Below are 19,739 nucleotides of genomic sequence, written 5' to 3' on the forward strand. Positions count from 1 at the left end.
CCAGAAAGAAATAAGCTCAATTGAAGCAGATTTGATTTTGGGAGTTCTTCATAAACATGTTGCGCAAACCACAAAAAGGCAGAAGGGAATCATACAATTCAGTGTCAACTTTGATGGGTTCAATCTTGAATAAGATTCAGCATTAGGTTAGGACTCTGAAACTATACCGAGTCAATAACAAATTAAACCCTAAACAGGTACCGAGGTCAGTATTGAAAGTGTAATTCACCCATTAGTTTATTACAGTATGTGCATCTCCGATGACATTTATTGCAGGAATAATAATTAAAACATTTACATGAGTGTTGTTTCTCGCTAGTTTCACTGTTTGAGATCATGGCCCACAGGACCACTAGTCACTTACCCTGGGGCGCGATGATCCATCATGGACCGTGTTACATAAGTGTCTCCCATAAAGATGTTGATGAAGATAACCTATCAAACTCTATGTTGTAATCGAGAGCAATAATGCCTCCATAAGCATAAACAGTTTTGCTATCAACAGCTATGAAGGTTTGAGTGAAATGACCAACTATCTTAAAAATGGTTCACCACACACACACACGCACGCACGCACGCACGCACGCGCGCGTACATGTATGCATGCAGGCATACATACATAATGAGACATGCTGTCAGTGAATTACAATAAAATTATTTATATTAGAGAATAACATGTACGTTTCACAGTCCGGTTTTAAGCACGTTCCCCACGGGGGATGTCGTCACGACTAAATTTGAAGAAACATTTTTTTTATTTATACTTTGGAGAGGGAAGTTATGTTTTCATTTAAGAATTGAACGTGAACTTTTTTGAGTTTCATGCTAGTATGAAACGCAAAACCGCTTTACACACTGTATGAATGGCGTAGCGCGTTAGCATGAAACTCAAAAATGTTGACGTTCAATTCTTATAATTTCAAACACATAACCATGTCATTAATCTAAAGCTCTTTGAAATAAAAAGTGAACTCTATTTTCCAACTATTTACTATTTTATTAACACGAAATTCATACTCAACATTAGCGGAATCCCTATGGTGGTTCGGCCTTTTCCTTCAATAGCCGAATGAGAGAATGACAATGTTACAATCATTAATACAATTCATATTAATTTTTTGCATTAAATGTCAATACCAACTAGAAACATTTTGAATTCACTATAAACATATAACGTAAGTAATTTCAATAACTTTTAAAATGGGCATAAAAATGTCGGAAGCGACCTATTTTGTATGGTATAATTTATATGTGAAGCGGTTGGTGTATGAATATTTAACTACGAACTGTGCATGGGCGCCATTTTTTAATTACTTTCCAGATTTACCAATTACGACGTTGAAATTACAGTTATCAAATTTTGAGTGCGTGAAAATTCCATGTGTTGATAGATTTGACATGGATAAAGTGGTTTCAATGTTTCCGGAAATGGATGAAACAGGTGTGTCGCGAGTTTCTGTGTTTACTGGCCTTGTAATTGTGGGAAGTGGCGACAACACAGGATGGTTTTGGCGTGTGTGTGACTTCAAGTGGTGCGACACAAGTATTCGTGAGATTTGACAGTGCCATGCTTATGTTTCTTTTTTGGAAAGTGGAACATTCTCTGTTGTAGCTCCGAATTGAAGCTTCGTTCCTGTGGCCCGACATGTACATGATATGCCTAGTTTCAAAACCCGAGTCGTTTAAAGATTGGATCACAGTGGCGCGCAAACTATACTGTGTACGTCATACTACAATGCGCGTTACTGCTAATGGTTGGCATGGCAAGCCGCGTGTGACGAAGTGAATTGATATCAAGTACCACACGCGGAATTGCAATATTTCGGGTGTTTCGTCGCTCCAAAGGTAATTGTTGATTTTATTTAAGTCGGAACTGCCAATTATTGGTTTATGTTTCGTTGCACGCGATGTTCCGGATTCCATCATGACTTTCAGTTTACTGTTCAGTAAATCATTTGCTTTTTTAAACTCTTTATCTTTCACAATATCTATGTTCCTATCACTGTCACGCAAATGCCTGTTTAGAGCCCCTCTAATGTTTATTAAAGTGTTTTTATGGTATTCCCCGACTTGTTTCTCTGGCAGCGTCCTTTTTCTCCCTTCGGTCACCAGTGGTGCTGTTGACGCGTAAAACGACCTCAGTAACAATAACACTTGGAAGTTTGACAGCAGACGATTACTGTGATGTCTAAAAATAGAATCTCAAGGAAATTCCTCGGGGATTCCTTTGTTGACATAATTCATAAAGTAGTTCCGGCTATAAGCCAAACATAGTGCTAAACTGAGATTCATGGTGCTATGAATGTCAGTTTTTATCATCACGTGATACGAATTTGACCAATCCAAGGGTTTATAACAAAGGCATTTTTAGAGATTGGAATTATACCCGAATAACTGTTGTCCGTGTCCGGTGTATCGGCGCGTCCGGTGATTCGGCGCACTTGGTATTTTGCTTAAGTACGCTTAGGAAGAGGTCATGTTGTCGGTGTTTTTAACAAATTAAAGTTCAATTCCTTTTTCAATTGTTAATATCAACATATTTATTGTTACGGGTGCAATAACAATTATTAGAATTATCAATAATTATATCCTAATTTCAAAATAAATCATTCACCTGCTTTCGTGTATATAAACGCAATCTATTGATATTAAGAATGATAAAACCAGTCTAAAAACACCTTTCCCGCATTTTTTAAATTATAGTAAACGGTATATATTTTTGTTTCGGTTATTTTTATTTAAATTGAAAAGGAAAACACAGACAAATGCAAACAAAACGAAAGTATTACACCTTAATTCCAGTTCACAATTGTCTCATTGTTACAAAAAATAAAAGCGAAATAAGATCCCAGAGGCGTCGGAACTGGGGCGGTATATTTAAAAAAAAAAAAAAAAAAAAAAAAAAAGAACGAAGTGATCTACCTCACAGGTAAACATAAACGACGTCACAATGAGCAACGATACGTCAGCAATGTACCGTTTAGATTTTGGCACGAAGCTTGGACCAGCAAAGATTGAGCTATCTTACACACTCGTGTAGGAGATCACCGTTGTGTATCAAAATCGTATACAACGCACTGGCGTAGGAAACGGGGGAGGGGGGGGGGGGGGGCAAGGGGACATGTGCCCCCCACTTTTCAGATAGTTTGCTTTATAATAGTGTAAAAGTGTGTAAATATAAAAGTGTGCCCCCCCACACACACACTTTTTGGCAGCTTCCTACGCTCATGCCGGCGTATATTGGAGATGTTTCTGAGAGGACATGACCCAGTTTAGTGTTATTGTAAGGAGATGTAAAGTGACGTCATTGGAATACAAAACTTTTTCAAATTCAAAATTGGCTGTATTATTACAGTGCTTCGCCACATTAAAATGCTCGCTTTGCATCAATTTCATTTTCCGAGTGGTTGGCAAATGTTTTAGAGCGCTCTATTTTTTTTAAAGGAAAATGGATCTGTTAGTACAGTAGTGATTCGGTTATGACATAGTATGTATACTTAAAGCCAAGTATCCATACGCCATGACCCAGTAAGGCCACGTTCTGTAACAACATAATTTAGTTCATTATATTGTTTACATTTTCATTGTTTCGAGGTATGTAAGAAATATAATACTACATTCGTGTCCGTTTGACACCATGTATCTTACAACTCGCTTTCACTCGTTGGATATGTTTTTAAACAACTCGTGACATAAATGGTATCAAAAGGAAACTCGTGTATTATTCTCTATGAGTGAATGTGATTGATTCAGGGGTAGCATTAAGGATTTTTTTCCAGTGGACTCATTTGCTCCTGAATTGGTTTATTTCCATGAGTCCATTCTCATAATCCATGAGTGTATATTATTATACCCTTTATTTTGGTACCAAACACGATATGTCTATCTTTGAAAAAAGGAGAAAGTTTGGAAAGTAGGTCACGAGGACTATAATGTCATTCAGTTTCAAATTCCCTTTATTTTGACACCAAACTCGATAAAACATTGATTTAACCGCCACCACCACCGGCTTAAGAATCCCTACCCCATGGTTAAGAATACATAGAGGCAAGGAAATGCGTAACTCCTGTGTGAGCATTTCAGAAAAAATGGGACATAAAGAAAAAAATTAACTTGCTTGTCCCCACCCAGTGTTTTTCACCTTAAAACGCCTCTACATGCCTTAAACGATCGTCAGAAGTTATGCTTGAAACAGTGGCCGCCTGAAATACATTTCATATAAATGTTCTAAAAACCCCAACATGCCAGGGACGCGGGAAATTGCTTTTGGTACGCAACTGCGGAGCGTGCTTGTTTGGACCGTACGCAAAGAGAAACTGGGACACGGCCTATCGCTGAATGCAGTCATTGCACAAATAGCGCAGTGAGGCCTTCTGACCTAGAAAAGCGCAACCCTCTTTGGAGAGGGGCGGATTACTTGTTCTTCAAAAATGAGATATAAAAAATTGATTTAAACATAATCATGTAGCCTTATAATTTATAATTATCGCAAATTGCGATGCGATACCACTTATTTTGAGCCCTGTTTTACATCACTATATTTCTATTGACTGTGCACAGTACATAGTACACACCATAGGGCCTACGAACACTCCAAACACGTGGGTGCCATATTATGTCAGTGTAAGTGGCTCACTGCCACTAGCTTTTGACAGCCAATGGCCATTATTATCAAGTTAGGTTAAATTTCAATGTTCAACCAAATACTGGCGGCCATGATTGTTTCTAGGTCTGATGTCGGGCAAGTCCAATTTCCAAATAGTGGTGCGATGCTTGTTACTCTCTTGGTTATCGTATTGATATTATGTTGTTTATAGTTTAGTTATTTGTTATCAAAATAAACAATTAGTGATGCATGTCTAATTTAGATTGTTTTGTTTGTAAGGAAAAATATCTCCTCTTGTAGGAATATTCAAACAAGTTAATAAACTCTTTTCTGTTTCGACAGAAGTTACGAGGATTTCCGATTGCGCAATATCAGTGTGGCCAAACTACGCCATAATGACGTCATTTTGTAGACTTTAATTTCGATAGTCGCGTTAATGGTTTAAATAATTTTTTTAATCCGCACAATACCTAAACTATATCAATGTCCAGACGCATAGTGATATATTGATGTAGTTTGCTGATATAGTAGCCGCGATTATTAAGTTAAGACATTTCATCTTTCCACTATAGTAAGGTACACGTCGACTGTTAACATGGCTCCATTGTTAGTAACAGTAGCCCGTGTTCTGCTTACGGAAACCCCATTGATTGTGACGTAAATTGGCCACACGAGGATTTCCGATGGCGTTTCGACCTGAGAGAAAATACCGTAATCAACCGAAGCGTCCTGTATACCTTTCAAAATATAGAATCGTCTTGCCATTCCCACAATTCCACCAGACGATCATAAGAAAGTGGCGGGATTATGAGTGACGGATTGTTTGACTTGGCTAACTGATTCCATGCGTCCAGGTCACTTAGGACGTGGTGATGATGAAAGAATGGAATAAACATGCGTCTGGAATGCGTCTTTGAAAATAAACTGGGACGGTTTTATTATCACTTGTGGTGATGAGCAGGCGTCCATGTCTGCTTTCCATACGTTCAGGGACGCATGGACGCATCTTAACACGATCCCTGTGATTAGATGTCATGCTGACATTTTGTACATAGGATCGTAAAAAGAGTAGCAGTTTGACGACATACACTTGCCGCAACATCGTTTTGGCTTCGTACACAATAACCCCAAATATAACAGCCTATCTTATCGCAGTTTCAATTCACGGCCATAGTTCGTAATGGTACACTTTTAAATTACTTTTTTTGTTGTTGTACAGACATGGTTAGATACGTTAATAATCTATGAAGCAAACATTTTCGACAGCAATTTTGCACTGAATGATATCTCTAGTGTTCGTAGACTTTGTGCATTTAAATATACACTCACTGAAATACAATGTCCTAACATGAGATCTGCTGCCGAGTGTTACACTCCTAGGCTGAATGCTCATACTTAGCGCTAGAGCACAGATAGGTGTTGTATATTGTAAGCTTGACATCTATATTATATTACTGATATGAAGTGCATATTGTAGAGACGATATAGCTCCGAAGAGATTTAAAGCTTCTTATGTCGTTGTTCGCATTCATGTTCAAAACGGACATCTTCATAAAAAGTTTACTCTTTTTGCTGTTTTTTTTCTTTTTCAAAGTAATATTTTTCCTTAATTAATGATACTTTAACATTCATAGTGGATGATATTTCATAATGTTTAATGAGCTATGACTTAGAAAGAAAGAAAGAAATGTTTTATTTAACGACGCACTCAACACATTTTATTTACGGTTATATGTCGTCAGACATATGGTTAAGGACCACACAGATTTGGAGAGAAAACCCGCTGTCGCCACTACATGGGCTACTCTTTCCGATTAGCAGCAAGGGATCTTTTATTTGCGCTTCAAACAGGCAGGATGAGCTATGACTTAGATGCGAGTTCGTTCACATGTTGTTTTACTAGGGTGGGCGTGTTTTCGAGCTTCACCGGTTATGTTAGCGCCGGGTGTTGCCATCTGGACAGTACACGCGTACGTTCACGAGCACCGAGGACATTTCCGAACGCTGCTGATGATGTTCACAAACAGGATATAACACGGGTTTTGATATATTGGACGTACATTGTGAAAACTGCGCTGACTGTTGAACCCTGAGGCGGCCGCTGTGTCAATGAGATGAGTCTTGCTACACGTGCCATGGACGGTGGAGCTGAATACTTTCATCAGCATCTGACAGGCAGGCTGTGTTTATTGAGAACCCAGACCTTGACCTTCTTCGTATAGCACTGTTAGGAGAAGAAATCACGGCCAACCACCAGTTAATCAAACAGGCATATTGGAGTTCCTGTTTCCCAAGATTAAAACGGATGTACCAGTATTATTAATACACATATCGTAGGCGGGTTTGCTTTCGGCGGGGTGATGGACGGGATAACAACAACGTGTTTCCACGGCGGAGTGATGGAAGGGATAACAACAATGTGTTTCCACGATCCAGTTTGATGAATTAAATTGCATTATTAATTTTAAAATATTTTCATCATGAAATATGTCAATATAACCTGTTTTTTCCTATTATAAATGCATACACTAGAAAATAACATTTAAACTAGATACATCATAATTGCATTCAGAATTATTTTTCGCCAGAAGATAGAAACATACGTTTGATGCCATCAATAGATAAATATTCCGTGAGTAAGAATGAATCACAAATAGACGATATTCCCACTCATTTCAAATATCGTTCCTACTGGCCTGCGAAAATCATTAATCCATTTTCCCAAATGTCTATATCATTCGGACTCTGAATTCCGTATACCCGCGAACAAAATTACTGTCTTGATAAGTTTTGTTTGTGTCTAACTTTGAAACAGTATTGATACACATGCTAGCAATATTTCTTTATTTTTCTGGAAGATGGTATGATCAAAGGTTTTAAGTCAAAAGGGATGATTGTTTGCTGGAGTTCTCGCGACGAAACTGTCGGAAAAGAAGTCTATTCGTGTTGCACGTATAACAGGCTAGTTCACTTTTCTCGATTCCAGTCCAGGCTCATTGGGATAGTTCCTGTTCCAGCCAGTGCACTACTGTTGGCATACCAAAAGTTCCCATAGTGTGGTCACGATATATGAAAGCCGCGGTGGCCTTCTGTTGTATGATAACCGAATTATATTTTGGTGTACGAACGCCAGTTCACTCCAATGCGCTTCGATTCGCTTTAACGATGTATCATCTGTTAACAACATGAATTCGATGCGCATTCGGAAAAACGAATTTGGTGTGTCAACGACATTAATGTCAAAACAACTGAACATATGCATATAACACTATGCTACACCACACACATAACTACTTTTATCATACACGTTACAAATAAATGTAAAACTTAATTTAGAATTAAAACAATATCACATAATTAAGATAACTGACCGAATATCATAAAGCGGAAACGTGGTTGGTTAGGTTTATAATACATACCCAGTCTTAATTTAATTGTGTTTATGCATCTAACACTGATAGACGTTCCATAAATTGTTTTTGACAAGTTTAACCTTCCGTGATTAACCGCCAATGATTTACATTTTATAGTTGAGACATTCGCCATTTTAGCAAACGACAGCTACCTGAACCTGATCCCCACTTAATGAGCTTTACCTTTTGAAGAGGCGGGACATAACCCAGTGTTTGGTCTAAGATCGATCCCAGTCGGCGGACCCACTGGACTATTTCTCGTTCCAGTCAATGCACTATAACTGGTATATCAACGGTCGTGGTAAGTCCTATCCTGTCTATGAGATGGTGCATATAACATGTCTATTGCTACTAATGGAAAAATGTAGCCGATTTCATCTCTAGGACGATACGTCAAAATTGCCAAATGTTTTACATCCAATAGCCGATGATTAATAAATCAATGTGCTCTAGTGGTGTAGTTAAACGAAACAATTTTGTTAAACGTTTTGATTTTTTTTATCGATTTTGTAGTCACTTCTTTCATGTATTTTCTTTTGTCTGACTCACAATCGCACACGAAGACATACAATACCTCTCCAAGAGTTTGAATAAAACACAAATTGAATATGTCAAGGCACAATGAACTAGTTTACCTGGAGCACAGGACCACGAGGTTCAACCTCTTGTTCTATTGGCTGCCAGACGGCGGGCAAATTGAGGACATTGAAGCAGCACTGGGCACATTTCTAGAGAAAGAGATGGACATAACTGAAGTAACACACATACTAGGTCTTTTCCATCAAGCACAGAATATACCCACTTTGCCAGACTCCGAGACAAAGACGGAATCTTAAAGGCTGCAAAAAAAAGCTAGCAGGAAAACCTTTTGACACAAGTACCCCCAGGAAATGTCCGAAAGAAAGAAAGAAATGTTTTATTTAACGACGCACTCAACACATTTTATTTACGGTTATATGGCGTCAGACATATGGTTAAGGACCACACAGATTTTGAGAGAAAACCCGTTGTCGCCACTACATGGGCTACTCCTCCGATTAGCAGCAAGGGATCTTTTATTTGCACTTCCCACAGGCAGGATAGCACAAACCATGGCCTTTGTTGAACCAGTTATGGATCACTGGTCGGTGCAAGTGGTTTACACCTACCCAATGAGCCTTGCGGAGCACTCACTCAGGGTTTGGAGTAGGTATCTGGATTAAAAATCCCATGCCTCGACTGGGATCCGAACCCAGTACCTACGGGCCTGTAGACCGATGGCCTACCACGACTCTACCGAGGTCGGGTGGAAATGTCCGAGCAAAGGAAACAGCTGTATCCTATCTACAAACAAGCCAGGAGAAACAACAGGAGAGCATTTGTAAAAGTCGACCGTCTTTTCATCGACGGTGAAGCGATATTCCCAGATAAAGTTTATTCTAGACCACCATCCTGTTACATATAATTCAACTGTTGACCAAAAAAAAAACAAAACAAAAAAAAAAAAAACCCAACAACCAACAACCACACACCAACACCCCCCCCCCAAAAAAAAATAAAAAAAAATAAAATAAAATAAAATAATAATAATAATAATAGAAAAAAAAAAAAAAAAAAAAAAAAAAAAAAAACACTACCACCATGGAAACGAATTCGTCAAAACTCCCCCACCCAAAACTTATTAGCAACAGATTCAGTGGATACAACAGCTAACACCTAGGACAGGCCAGGAGGAATAGATAAACATGTTCCCAGTGCTGTTCCTAATACAGTAGGTCACTGTTGTTAGAATAACAGCCAGTGTGTAAATGATAACGTATTTAAAGCACATAATACTGTACACACCGATACTTACTTAAAGCAACGTCCATGCTGATACAGCGTTACCTATACACAGTGCTAGTCAATATACTGATTATGGTATGAATAAGCCATAAAGCAATGTAGGTACACGTTATCACACCAGTGTTATTTACTTCTCACAGTAATCAATACAGTTTTCAGTACATTTCGATGATACCTATTTACATACCCATATAGTGCCACAGCCACTCAGTATCAACACGTAACCAGTTCACTGGAGCCAAGGTTTGGGTATTTCACAAAGAACGTAGAACTAGCCGTCTTATCCAAGATACCTCCCATCTCTCTGGAGTGGGTGCATGTTTTTCACTGGTGGAACATAATGATAGGTAACCCGTTCTGGGTGATGCAGTGATTGTAATCGAAAATTGATCGGTTTTGTTCGGGCGATGTTATGGTCGATTATAAACGTTTATAATTGATTGTGCGGGGGAAAAGTTAACTGTATTTATTTAGCCTAAATGATGTAATAGATATAAATATGTTGTGGTTTGTGTTTGTACTTATGTCTACGTACACAAAAAGTCATTAGTTAGTTATTAGGGTGTATTTCAGTGAGCATGATGACAGCTGCATTGTCCATATAATTGAAATTATTTATTGTGTTCATTTAAGAATTGAACGTTATATTTTTGATTCGTCAAAGCCAGTGCACCACGACTGGTATATCAAAGGCCGTGGTATGTGCTATCCTGTCTGTAGGATGGTGCATATAAAAGATCCCTTGCTGCTAATCGGAAAGAGTAGCCCATGAAGTGGCGACAGCGGGTTTCCTCTCTCAATATCTGTGTGGTCCTCAACCATATGTCTGACGCCATATAACCGTAATTGAAAATGTGTTGAGTGCGTCGTTAAATAAAAACATTTCATTCCTTACATTTTTGACGTGCATGCGATGATAAACACCAAAACTTAACGGGCTACGCCATTCATACAGTGTGTAAAACGGTGTTGGTGTTTATCATCGCATGGACGTCAAAAATATAACGTTCAATTTTTATAATTTCCAAATGCATTAATATTGCCATTATACAAAAGTATATTAAAAAACCCAGTCGAACTCTATTCCACAACAATTTACAACTGTATCAATACACAAATAAGGGAATTCCCTTAGAAAGTTAGATTCGGATTTTTTTCGTCAAATCTCCGATTCATTATAATGATTTACATGAGGTTTTATAAATTTTAATTTCCTGAATTGATAAAAAGTTATAAAATTTAAAACAACTGAACATCAACTGATAACGCAAACAGTTGGGGGTTTTTAAATATCAAACGGTACTTAATTAAGAATTAGAGTATTGTTGAATGTTTTAACTAACATAAGGGGCAGCGTCAAATTATTTAGAAGATTTATAAATTACTATATTAAAATTGCAGTTGTCAAAAGTTGAATTATTAAAAGGTGAAGACTGACTTGGAAGGGATAAAGTGGTTTCAGTGTTGCTGTGTGTGTGGATTTCAGACGAAGTTTGAGATTGTGTGATATTATTCTCGGAATGGACAGGTCGCGTAATTGTGCACGAAGGCGTGTGTGTTTTTGCGCGTGCAAGTTGTCGATTTTGTGTGTTTGACAAATGTGACAGTTGCGCTTATGTCTCTCTGTTGATTTGTTGAGCATTCTCTGCTATAACTTCTAACAGAAACTTCGTTTTTGTGGCCTGCCACGTACATTATGTGTCTCAGTTCAAAACCGGAGTCGTTTAAAGCTTGAATTGTCACTGTCATTCACAGTGCAGACGATATCGGGATTCCGCTGTTTACGTAATTGATAAAAACTAGTTCCGGTAATAACATTCTGTTTTTTGTTTGTTTACCGACAAAGTGCAGTTTTCACGTTCATGGAAGAATGAACGTTGTTTTTTTAGATCACGTGATAGTGTTTTAACCAATCCAGACGTCTATTACAAAAGAGTAATTATAAAATGGAATTATATAATTTTAATTGATTGTGTAATCTAAAGTTGACTGGTTGCTGACAACTATAATCGATAATCGAGGATGGAATTACAACCGATTTCCAACACTAGCAGCAGGGCATATTCGGTGGGTGGGGTGGTTTCATTGTCATTATATTCTGGTAGTACAACAATTTCTTTGCTTCGACAACATGTTCCACGTCGCTGTTTTTATTTATTATACAAGATAACTGTGAAATTATTTTTTAGCTAACAGAGTGGAGCATTTGCAATTATTTTGATGCAAGGGTTGAGTACCATGTAGGTGAACGAAAAAGAAGACGACGAAGAAGAGGACAACAGAAACTATTTCACCCACCCAGGATGCCCTACTGTAGTACACAAAACGTGTTGCTTACCAAGCTGGGATGTGGTCAACCAGTGAACAGCATGAACAACATGCACGCAGTCCAGAGTTACGTGGGGGACTTTTTATAAAGACAGCCAATGCCGAGTTCTTATGTGGGACACTACCTATGAGACGCGAACCTGCAGTGAATTGGTTAATCATGATTACAAGAGTCTGAGTGGGTGTAGGACTAGATGTGCATGCACAAATGGCCACAGGAGCGCTCTGAACTGTGCGTTTGTGAGAAGCAAAATATTCAGTAGAAACGTATTTTATGTGCAGCGAAATATGGAATCAGCGATATATGCCTTATATATTGTAATTCACAATCAAGTTAATCTATGCTTTGATTACCTATATTATATTATTCATGTCTAAGAAAGCCACATTAAAAGTCCAGTGTCTGCTTTCTCATAGTCACATGGTGGCATTGAACGATTAGGTCATCGAATAATAACAGTGACACCAGATATAATGACAATCTTCATGGCAGTCTGCAATCTTGATGGTGAACAATGACGAAAAACATCATACCAGTTAGACCTACCTGGTTTCCAAATATACGCGTACGTGACATTTCATGAGTATGCCGACTGTATTTGTTTGATATAACATAGAACATTCCAAAAGACAATGTTGTATGGGATATATGCATTGTGAGTAGCATCAAATACTATAGAAGATTAGTAAGATAAAGGTATTCGAGGAAGTAGGCACTATTGTATACATGACATAACGTCTGCTTTATTTGTGAGTCAAAAATAGGTAAAATTACGTCTTAGGGTAGCAGGAAACTGCTGCTCTGATGTGACTCATGTCTTTACATGGTACTCAACTCTTACACCAGTATATCCCATGATAAGACCAGTGATCCGGAACATGTTGACGAAGAAAGGAATGTGTTGTAATGCCAGAATAGGAAGACCCATTGCAGCACTCGAAACAGTATGCTTAAGAACCTAATAACACGAGGCACCAGTGAACAATATATAAGCAACATGCACCCACTCTCGAGGGACGGGGAAGGCCTTTTGATGGCCGGTGCAGTGTTCTTGTGTGGAAGAGCCTTAAGCTAACGTTAGCTTTCAATTCCTGCAGCAAAATGGTGTTAAATGAAGACTCCCAAAAGGCATTGCAGCTTTTTTCCTCAATAATTTGTTTTTATATTTCGTTCCTTTTATAAAACACCCATCTAGTGATATTTTGCATGATATAACTGCATTTGTTACCCTCAACACTCTACGTTAGACCAAAGGAAAATTGTGCGCCTGGGTGGTACGAGTGCTGAGATATTGGAATAACCTAACTTTGTCTTTCAAAGCCTGCACTGAATTAGTTAGGTATGGTTACAAGAGTCCGAGTGGACGTGGCACTAGATGGGCATGCAAATAGATCCATTCGAAGTAAATTGTTTAATATAATCTTCTTGCATGAATAGAATTATACCAAACAAAAAGATGGACGTTGCACTTTTTTCCTGAGTAATTCGACTGTATATTTTGTTATTTGTATAAATACAAAAATCCATCTAATGATATTTTGATTTATATGACTGCATTAATTACCTCAAAACACCAGTTAGACCCCCAAAATGAGAGTACAGGTGGCAAGAATTCTGAGATATTGGTACTAATAGCGTTTGTATAGCGGACATCTTGAACATCCACAATTGCCACCATAATGCATCTTGGACAAGTGGTCCCTATTAAAAGTTGAAACCTAAGGCAATTGACAAACATTTTCCATTTTTTAATGAAAACAGATTAATACAAAAGCAAAACGATGGTAAGACTCACAATAGTGATCAATAAGTTGTCTCTATATTTGATTTATTTGATTTTTAAAATCCATCTAGTAATATTGCGGATGATATGACTACATGCATTACCCTCAAAGTTAGATTAAAAGAAAATCCACGAATCTAGGTGGTATGGGTTCTGAGGTATTAGTATCAATAGGTTTTTGCATGGTGGTCATTTTGGAAATCTTGGACAAGTGGTCCCTTTTAAAAGTTGAAATCTAAGGCAATGGTAAAATATTTTCAAATTGTTACTGGTAGTGTGTAAGCATCTGTTGACTGCCTGCAAAGTAAATATATTTTGTTTGTTTGTTTGTTAGGGTTTTTTTTTTTACACTTTTATGTTAGTTTTGTAAATATGACTTGCTGTTGTTTGTTGCAAAGGCACTTGTTTTTCAAAACAATTTAACAATGACCCCTTTAATTGCTCACAGTGTGTCTATCATTAACATTATAGGTAGTTCAGTTGACATATATGAAACAGTAGTACCATTAATGTCAAGGTGTCGGATTTTTAACATCAACAAAATGGTATGACCTTTTTACCTCTGGTGACCTAATTATTACACCAATTTTTATCTATTATATATTAGTTTGTATAGGGGTTTAATACAAATATTTTGAGCGGCAATTTGAGTCAAAATATTGTACAATAATTTGTCCTCGCCTCACTACTGGTATATTTATGGGGTGATATCCACCAAAAAGCTACTCCTTACAAAAGTCTACTATACTAATTTGTTAACTACAGGCATACGGCTGTTAAAAAGACACCATGCAAATTACCAATTCGTTAAATGTCGGGGTCTGTCCCATGGACTAATGTGATGCACATGCTCTAATGAACTGTCAATACGGTCCGGAGACCGAGTTGGTCAATCTCCTCGTACAATGGTTTTCTGTTGACGCAGACGCGTGTGCAGACATTTTAGGGATTCTAGAATGTGGCGAGCGAAGTTTATAAGGGGGAGGGCCATGCTCACACCATGCTTCCCTGGAAAATATATTTCAAAAAGAGAAAATGTACTTCAGCAGGGAAGGTTTCGATCCTCAAAACCCTCCCACTGTTCACGCGTCAGTGATGGTGGTTATTAACAACCCCAACATGATGAGGACGTGCACTGGCATCCAGGAGGATGAAACCAGGATGCAAAGCACCTGCTAATGGTGGTTCTAAGGCCACATTATTGAAATATGTAACGGACACCTGCCATTGTTTCTCTGAGCATAAGAATCATAAAACATCATTTCAACAATCTAGCTGACCATTCCCAAAACCATTATCCACTAACCACCACACCGGTCATGCTAATCAATGTATCGTTCAATTTTAACAACCCTTTTGAATACACTGAAACGATACGCAGTACAGTGCTGCCAATACCTAGATTACACTCAAAATAGTATGTAGTAGTATATTATGACAGACATTGCATTGAAATGCATATAAAAGTAAATCGTGTGCATTGTAATATCAATTGAAGGCCATAAGGTCTTAAAAAAAAGTAGGGGAATTCTAATAAGAATTTACAATTTTCAAAATTGTAAGGTATATTTGCTGTGGGGAATAGTTATATGATAATAGTGAATTAATTGGGCAAACATTACAACCGGTAGTTCAGTATTACAGTTGGTTTTATGACCGCCAAAGATCTTGAAGGAAGATTGGGGTCAGAAGTGAAATTTGAAAGTTGACGTTGGTTTTTTTTTATCAGTAGTGGGTGATACCGCCACGATGTGTTGTACATTCATTCAGTCGACGAGGCATACTGCGTATGAGTCTCCCAATGGCCATTTGAGGGAGTCTGTTCCACTCCTCTTGCGGCGCCTGACCATATTCCGCTAACGTGGTCGGCGGTCTTTGACATTGACGCACACGCCTCCTTATCATGTCCCAGATGTGTTCAATGGGGGAAAGGTCTGGACTCATTGCTGGCCATGACATTCGATATATGTTGTGCTGCTGGAAGTGAGCATTGACGATTCGTGCACGGTGAGCGCGGGTATTGTCGTCCTGAAAACCCGGTAGTACTGCCCAGTGACCCTTCCTTGAACAATATTGGGGGGGGGGGGGGGGGGGGGGCTTCTGTCAGTCATAGTGATACCTTCTAACACCATAACCGATCCACCGCCAAATATGTCATGAAATCGCATTGTGACGTTGGCGTGCCGTTCATTTCATCGTCGCCAGACCCGACCACGCCTGTCAATGAAGTCGAAAGTGAGTAGGGACTCATCTGAAAACATGACACGTAACCAACGACGAATACCCCAGTTCTGACGCTCCCTACACCATTCACATCTGTGGGCAATGTGACGATTTGTCACGGTAGGCACAACCCGGTGTAAAATGAACGCAGGTCCGTAGGAACCGAGGTCCGTATTACCTCGGTTCCTAGGAACAGTAGTCCTATCGGACCTCCATAGCTTAGGAACCATAGTCCTACCCGGACTTTCATACCTGATTTATTTTTAAGTTGTTTTTATCCTAGGACTTGTATTCCTACGGGACTTAAATTCCTTCTACAGCAGTGACAGAAATACAAGTCCGGCAAATTAGATGTCCGTTTGTTATACTCTGCAATTTGCACGAGCTGCCAGAAAGACACGAGAAAAAAGTGAGGTTTTGACAGCCTTCCCTCGTAGTGTGATGGATAAGTATACGAGTCTGTTAAGATTATTGTGGTTTCAAATCTCCATGCCAAAATATTATTTTTAAGTTTGTGTATCAACTTAATTATTTTTTTACGCCATAGACTTGTGGATCAGATACGTGAGTGAATTTTTGTAATCGTCTTACATTTTTGTCAGCATATTGAAGTCGGACGAATATCTTGCTTTTTTGCAAAAGTATATAATGCAACTACAGATATAAAGTAGGCTATGTGTTCATGTGTTCAACACGTAGAAATATATATCTAAAAAACAATATGTAGCCCAAAATTATATATATGAAAACTGGTAACTCCAAAAAAATTAACATTTGGCGAACAGCAAAAGACAATTTCTGTATATACCAACATAATTTTTAATAATTTGTTTTATAAGTTTATATTTTGACGGTAAATCACAATCCGATTATTTGTGATTCTCTTAATCTTTATCCGATCGGACTTCCATTCTTCGGAATCCTAGTCTGTGGGACTTGTATTCCTAGGGATTTAAGTCTGTGGGACGTGGATTCCGAGGAATGCAAGTCCGTGGGACTTTTATTCCTGGTACTCCTGGTCCACAGGAGTATTCCTAGTCTTCTGGGGGGTCACTCCCCAGTACTGGGGGGCCAATGGACACTTTCGGGCAAAATGAGCTGGCCTGCAATCTTCACCATGTATTTGCATCATTCTACTCACAATATTAGTTGTAATACATGTACAAATGCAGACTGATTTATTTGGAATCCTATATAGCGTCTTGGTAGTAATGCGAATATAAATAAACGTTGTGTTCCAGATTCGGACATTTTCGTTTCATTCGGGCAATAAAAATCAGCCTGCACCCCCCCCCCCCCCCCCCCCCCCCCCCCCCCCCTACTCCCAAAAAGGGAGCCTGAATGCCTATTGTGACCAAAACTGTCAGGTGTAAAAGTGTTATAAATTGTTTGTCTGTTTAAAAATATATTTGTAAATTGTGTGTGCATATTATTGATAGTATGATAATTGTTCAGGGGTTACTGTTTTGTCTTAATCAGTGTAGTGTCCCATTGAGCTGCTAAAACCCACTATTTCTATTAATTGATGAACCTTAATGATAACCATTTAACATAATTTGTTATCGATGGTATGGTTGACTGGGACTAAGATATCATAGAGCCCAGATTCTGATATGTCATATGTTAGACCAAATTAATTTTTGAAAATGAGTAAAATTGCCAAAGCAGGCACATGTTCAGTAAATTATGCAGGGGTGAGGTCTAGACTATGGCAGGTAGAACTTTGTTTTCAAGAGGGGTGTTTAGACCACGCCACCCCACCTCACACCCAACGTACACGCGCCTGCAACATTATTGACAAAAAGGCACAAACTTAAAAATTATATAAGATAATTTATATAACGCAAATATCACATTTTTATAGTTGAATTATTATTATTATTATTATTATTATTATTATTATCAAATACCAGTATATAATGTCTAACAGATAATTGTGTTGGTATATCAGATGGGCAAGTTATACTTATCTGCGAGTACTAATACATGCTTCGAATTATGGAAAATCTTTTCGAGTTATTTTTAAATGTTTAAATATTTATTACTTGGAACAACACGCAATGAATAAAGACCTTAGTTTTGCTCGTGTAATAAGGTCAACAAAATGTGTACATACTCTTGCAAATGATATAAATGGAAAACATTGGAATAAACAGAAAATATTTAAATAACGAGAGGCACCAGTATCCCAAGTTAATTAAATAAACCAGAAAGGAAACTGCTGTTCATTTTGTTTACATTTATAATTTATTTTTTATATGTACCATCGGACTTAAATTTTGATTGTCCAGAAATGCAAGTCCGACCCGGACTTAATATCCTGGCAGTCAGACCAGAATTCCTAAGGAACGTAAGGCCTAGGACATGCATTCCTAGGAGACTAAGTCCGGCCAGACAACTATTCCTACGGACTTGCATTCCGTTTGCACCGGGACCGTCGAGCATGAAGATGGGCTAATGAAGACGGTTTTTAATTGTCTGACCTGTAACTCGGACACCAGTAGCCTGATGAAGGTTTGCAAGAATTTGATTTGCCGTTTGAGCTAGATTTCTTAGAGCCTGGTTACGGATGAATCGATCTGATATGCGTGTCTGACATGCCAAGATTATCAAGTATAGCTTTGATATTATTTATCGATATATAACTGTGTTCATTCAAGAACTGATCACGCAACATTAATCCGTGTAGTAAGAATTAAATCTTTGTTTGTTTTTCCATTACAATTCTGGCCCAGAAACTAATTATTTGTTGTTGTATAATGAATTTGAGTGGCTTTAACTAATTAACTAATTCTAATTAATACACTTGTTAAAATAATTATATAAACCCTATTGTTATAATGTTGAAGTTTTAGCACTGTGACAGTTGACTCGTAATTGTTATACCATTGAACATTTTCTTTGAACATTTTGAACATTTTAAATCGATAACCTGTATTGAAGAGCGGGGAAACGTTGATGATACTGAAACTTTTAAGTCCAAAGATGATTGTGTTTTTGAAGAAATAGATAAAAATATTTCTATTACAGAAATTGAAACAGCTATAGAGAACCTGAAACGTGATGGACCGGATCGATTTGTCATCGAATATAAAGTATATTTTGTACCTATTTGATATAAAATCTTCAATTGTGTTTTAACCACTCCCATTCCTACTCGAAGTCGCGAAAAAAGACGGACGCTGTTCCTTGCTCTCTCGTGTTAACACACCCCCCCCCCCCCCCCCCCCGTGGGGACAATTGCTTCGTATTTTGACGCTGATAGAGTACCGCGTCGCGTACATCGGGTCACGGGCAACCATGACTTTGGTGCGGGGCACCCTGCTCCACAGAAAAAGGGAAGAGGACCGAGGAAGAGGAAGCGTACACCAGGGGCGGCACAGGGGGTGGGGAACCAAAGCTGGCGGCGGTCCCTTCTGCGTCGCATGTCCCCAGCCCGACCGGACAAGCCAGCTTAGGAAACCCAGCCAGCGAAGTCTGACGAGTCGACGCCAGGAGAGGAGCTGAACATCGCCATGTGCGAGACTCCACGGCCGGCGTCTCCCGTTCCTGCACCTTCAT

The 19,739-nt window shown here is 38.5% G+C and overlaps 1 protein-coding gene across 1 annotated transcript in view; it reads right to left on the minus strand.

Annotated features, from left to right (window-relative positions):
* LOC121377728 (norrin-like) overlaps nt 1-6,768 on the minus strand; it is a 62,668-nt gene extending 55,900 nt beyond the window's left edge. The window contains exon 1 of the mRNA XM_041505851.1: nt 6,667-6,768. Within this exon, the coding sequence (XP_041361785.1) occupies nt 6,667-6,768 (102 nt within the window). The remainder of the gene's footprint in view (nt 1-6,666) is intronic.
* Between the last annotated feature and the right edge of the window lie 12,971 nt (nt 6,769-19,739).

This window comes from Gigantopelta aegis, chromosome 1 (assembly GCF_016097555.1).
Source record: "Gigantopelta aegis isolate Gae_Host chromosome 1, Gae_host_genome, whole genome shotgun sequence".
In the NCBI taxonomy this organism is placed as follows: Eukaryota; Metazoa; Mollusca; class Gastropoda; order Neomphalida; family Peltospiridae; genus Gigantopelta; species Gigantopelta aegis.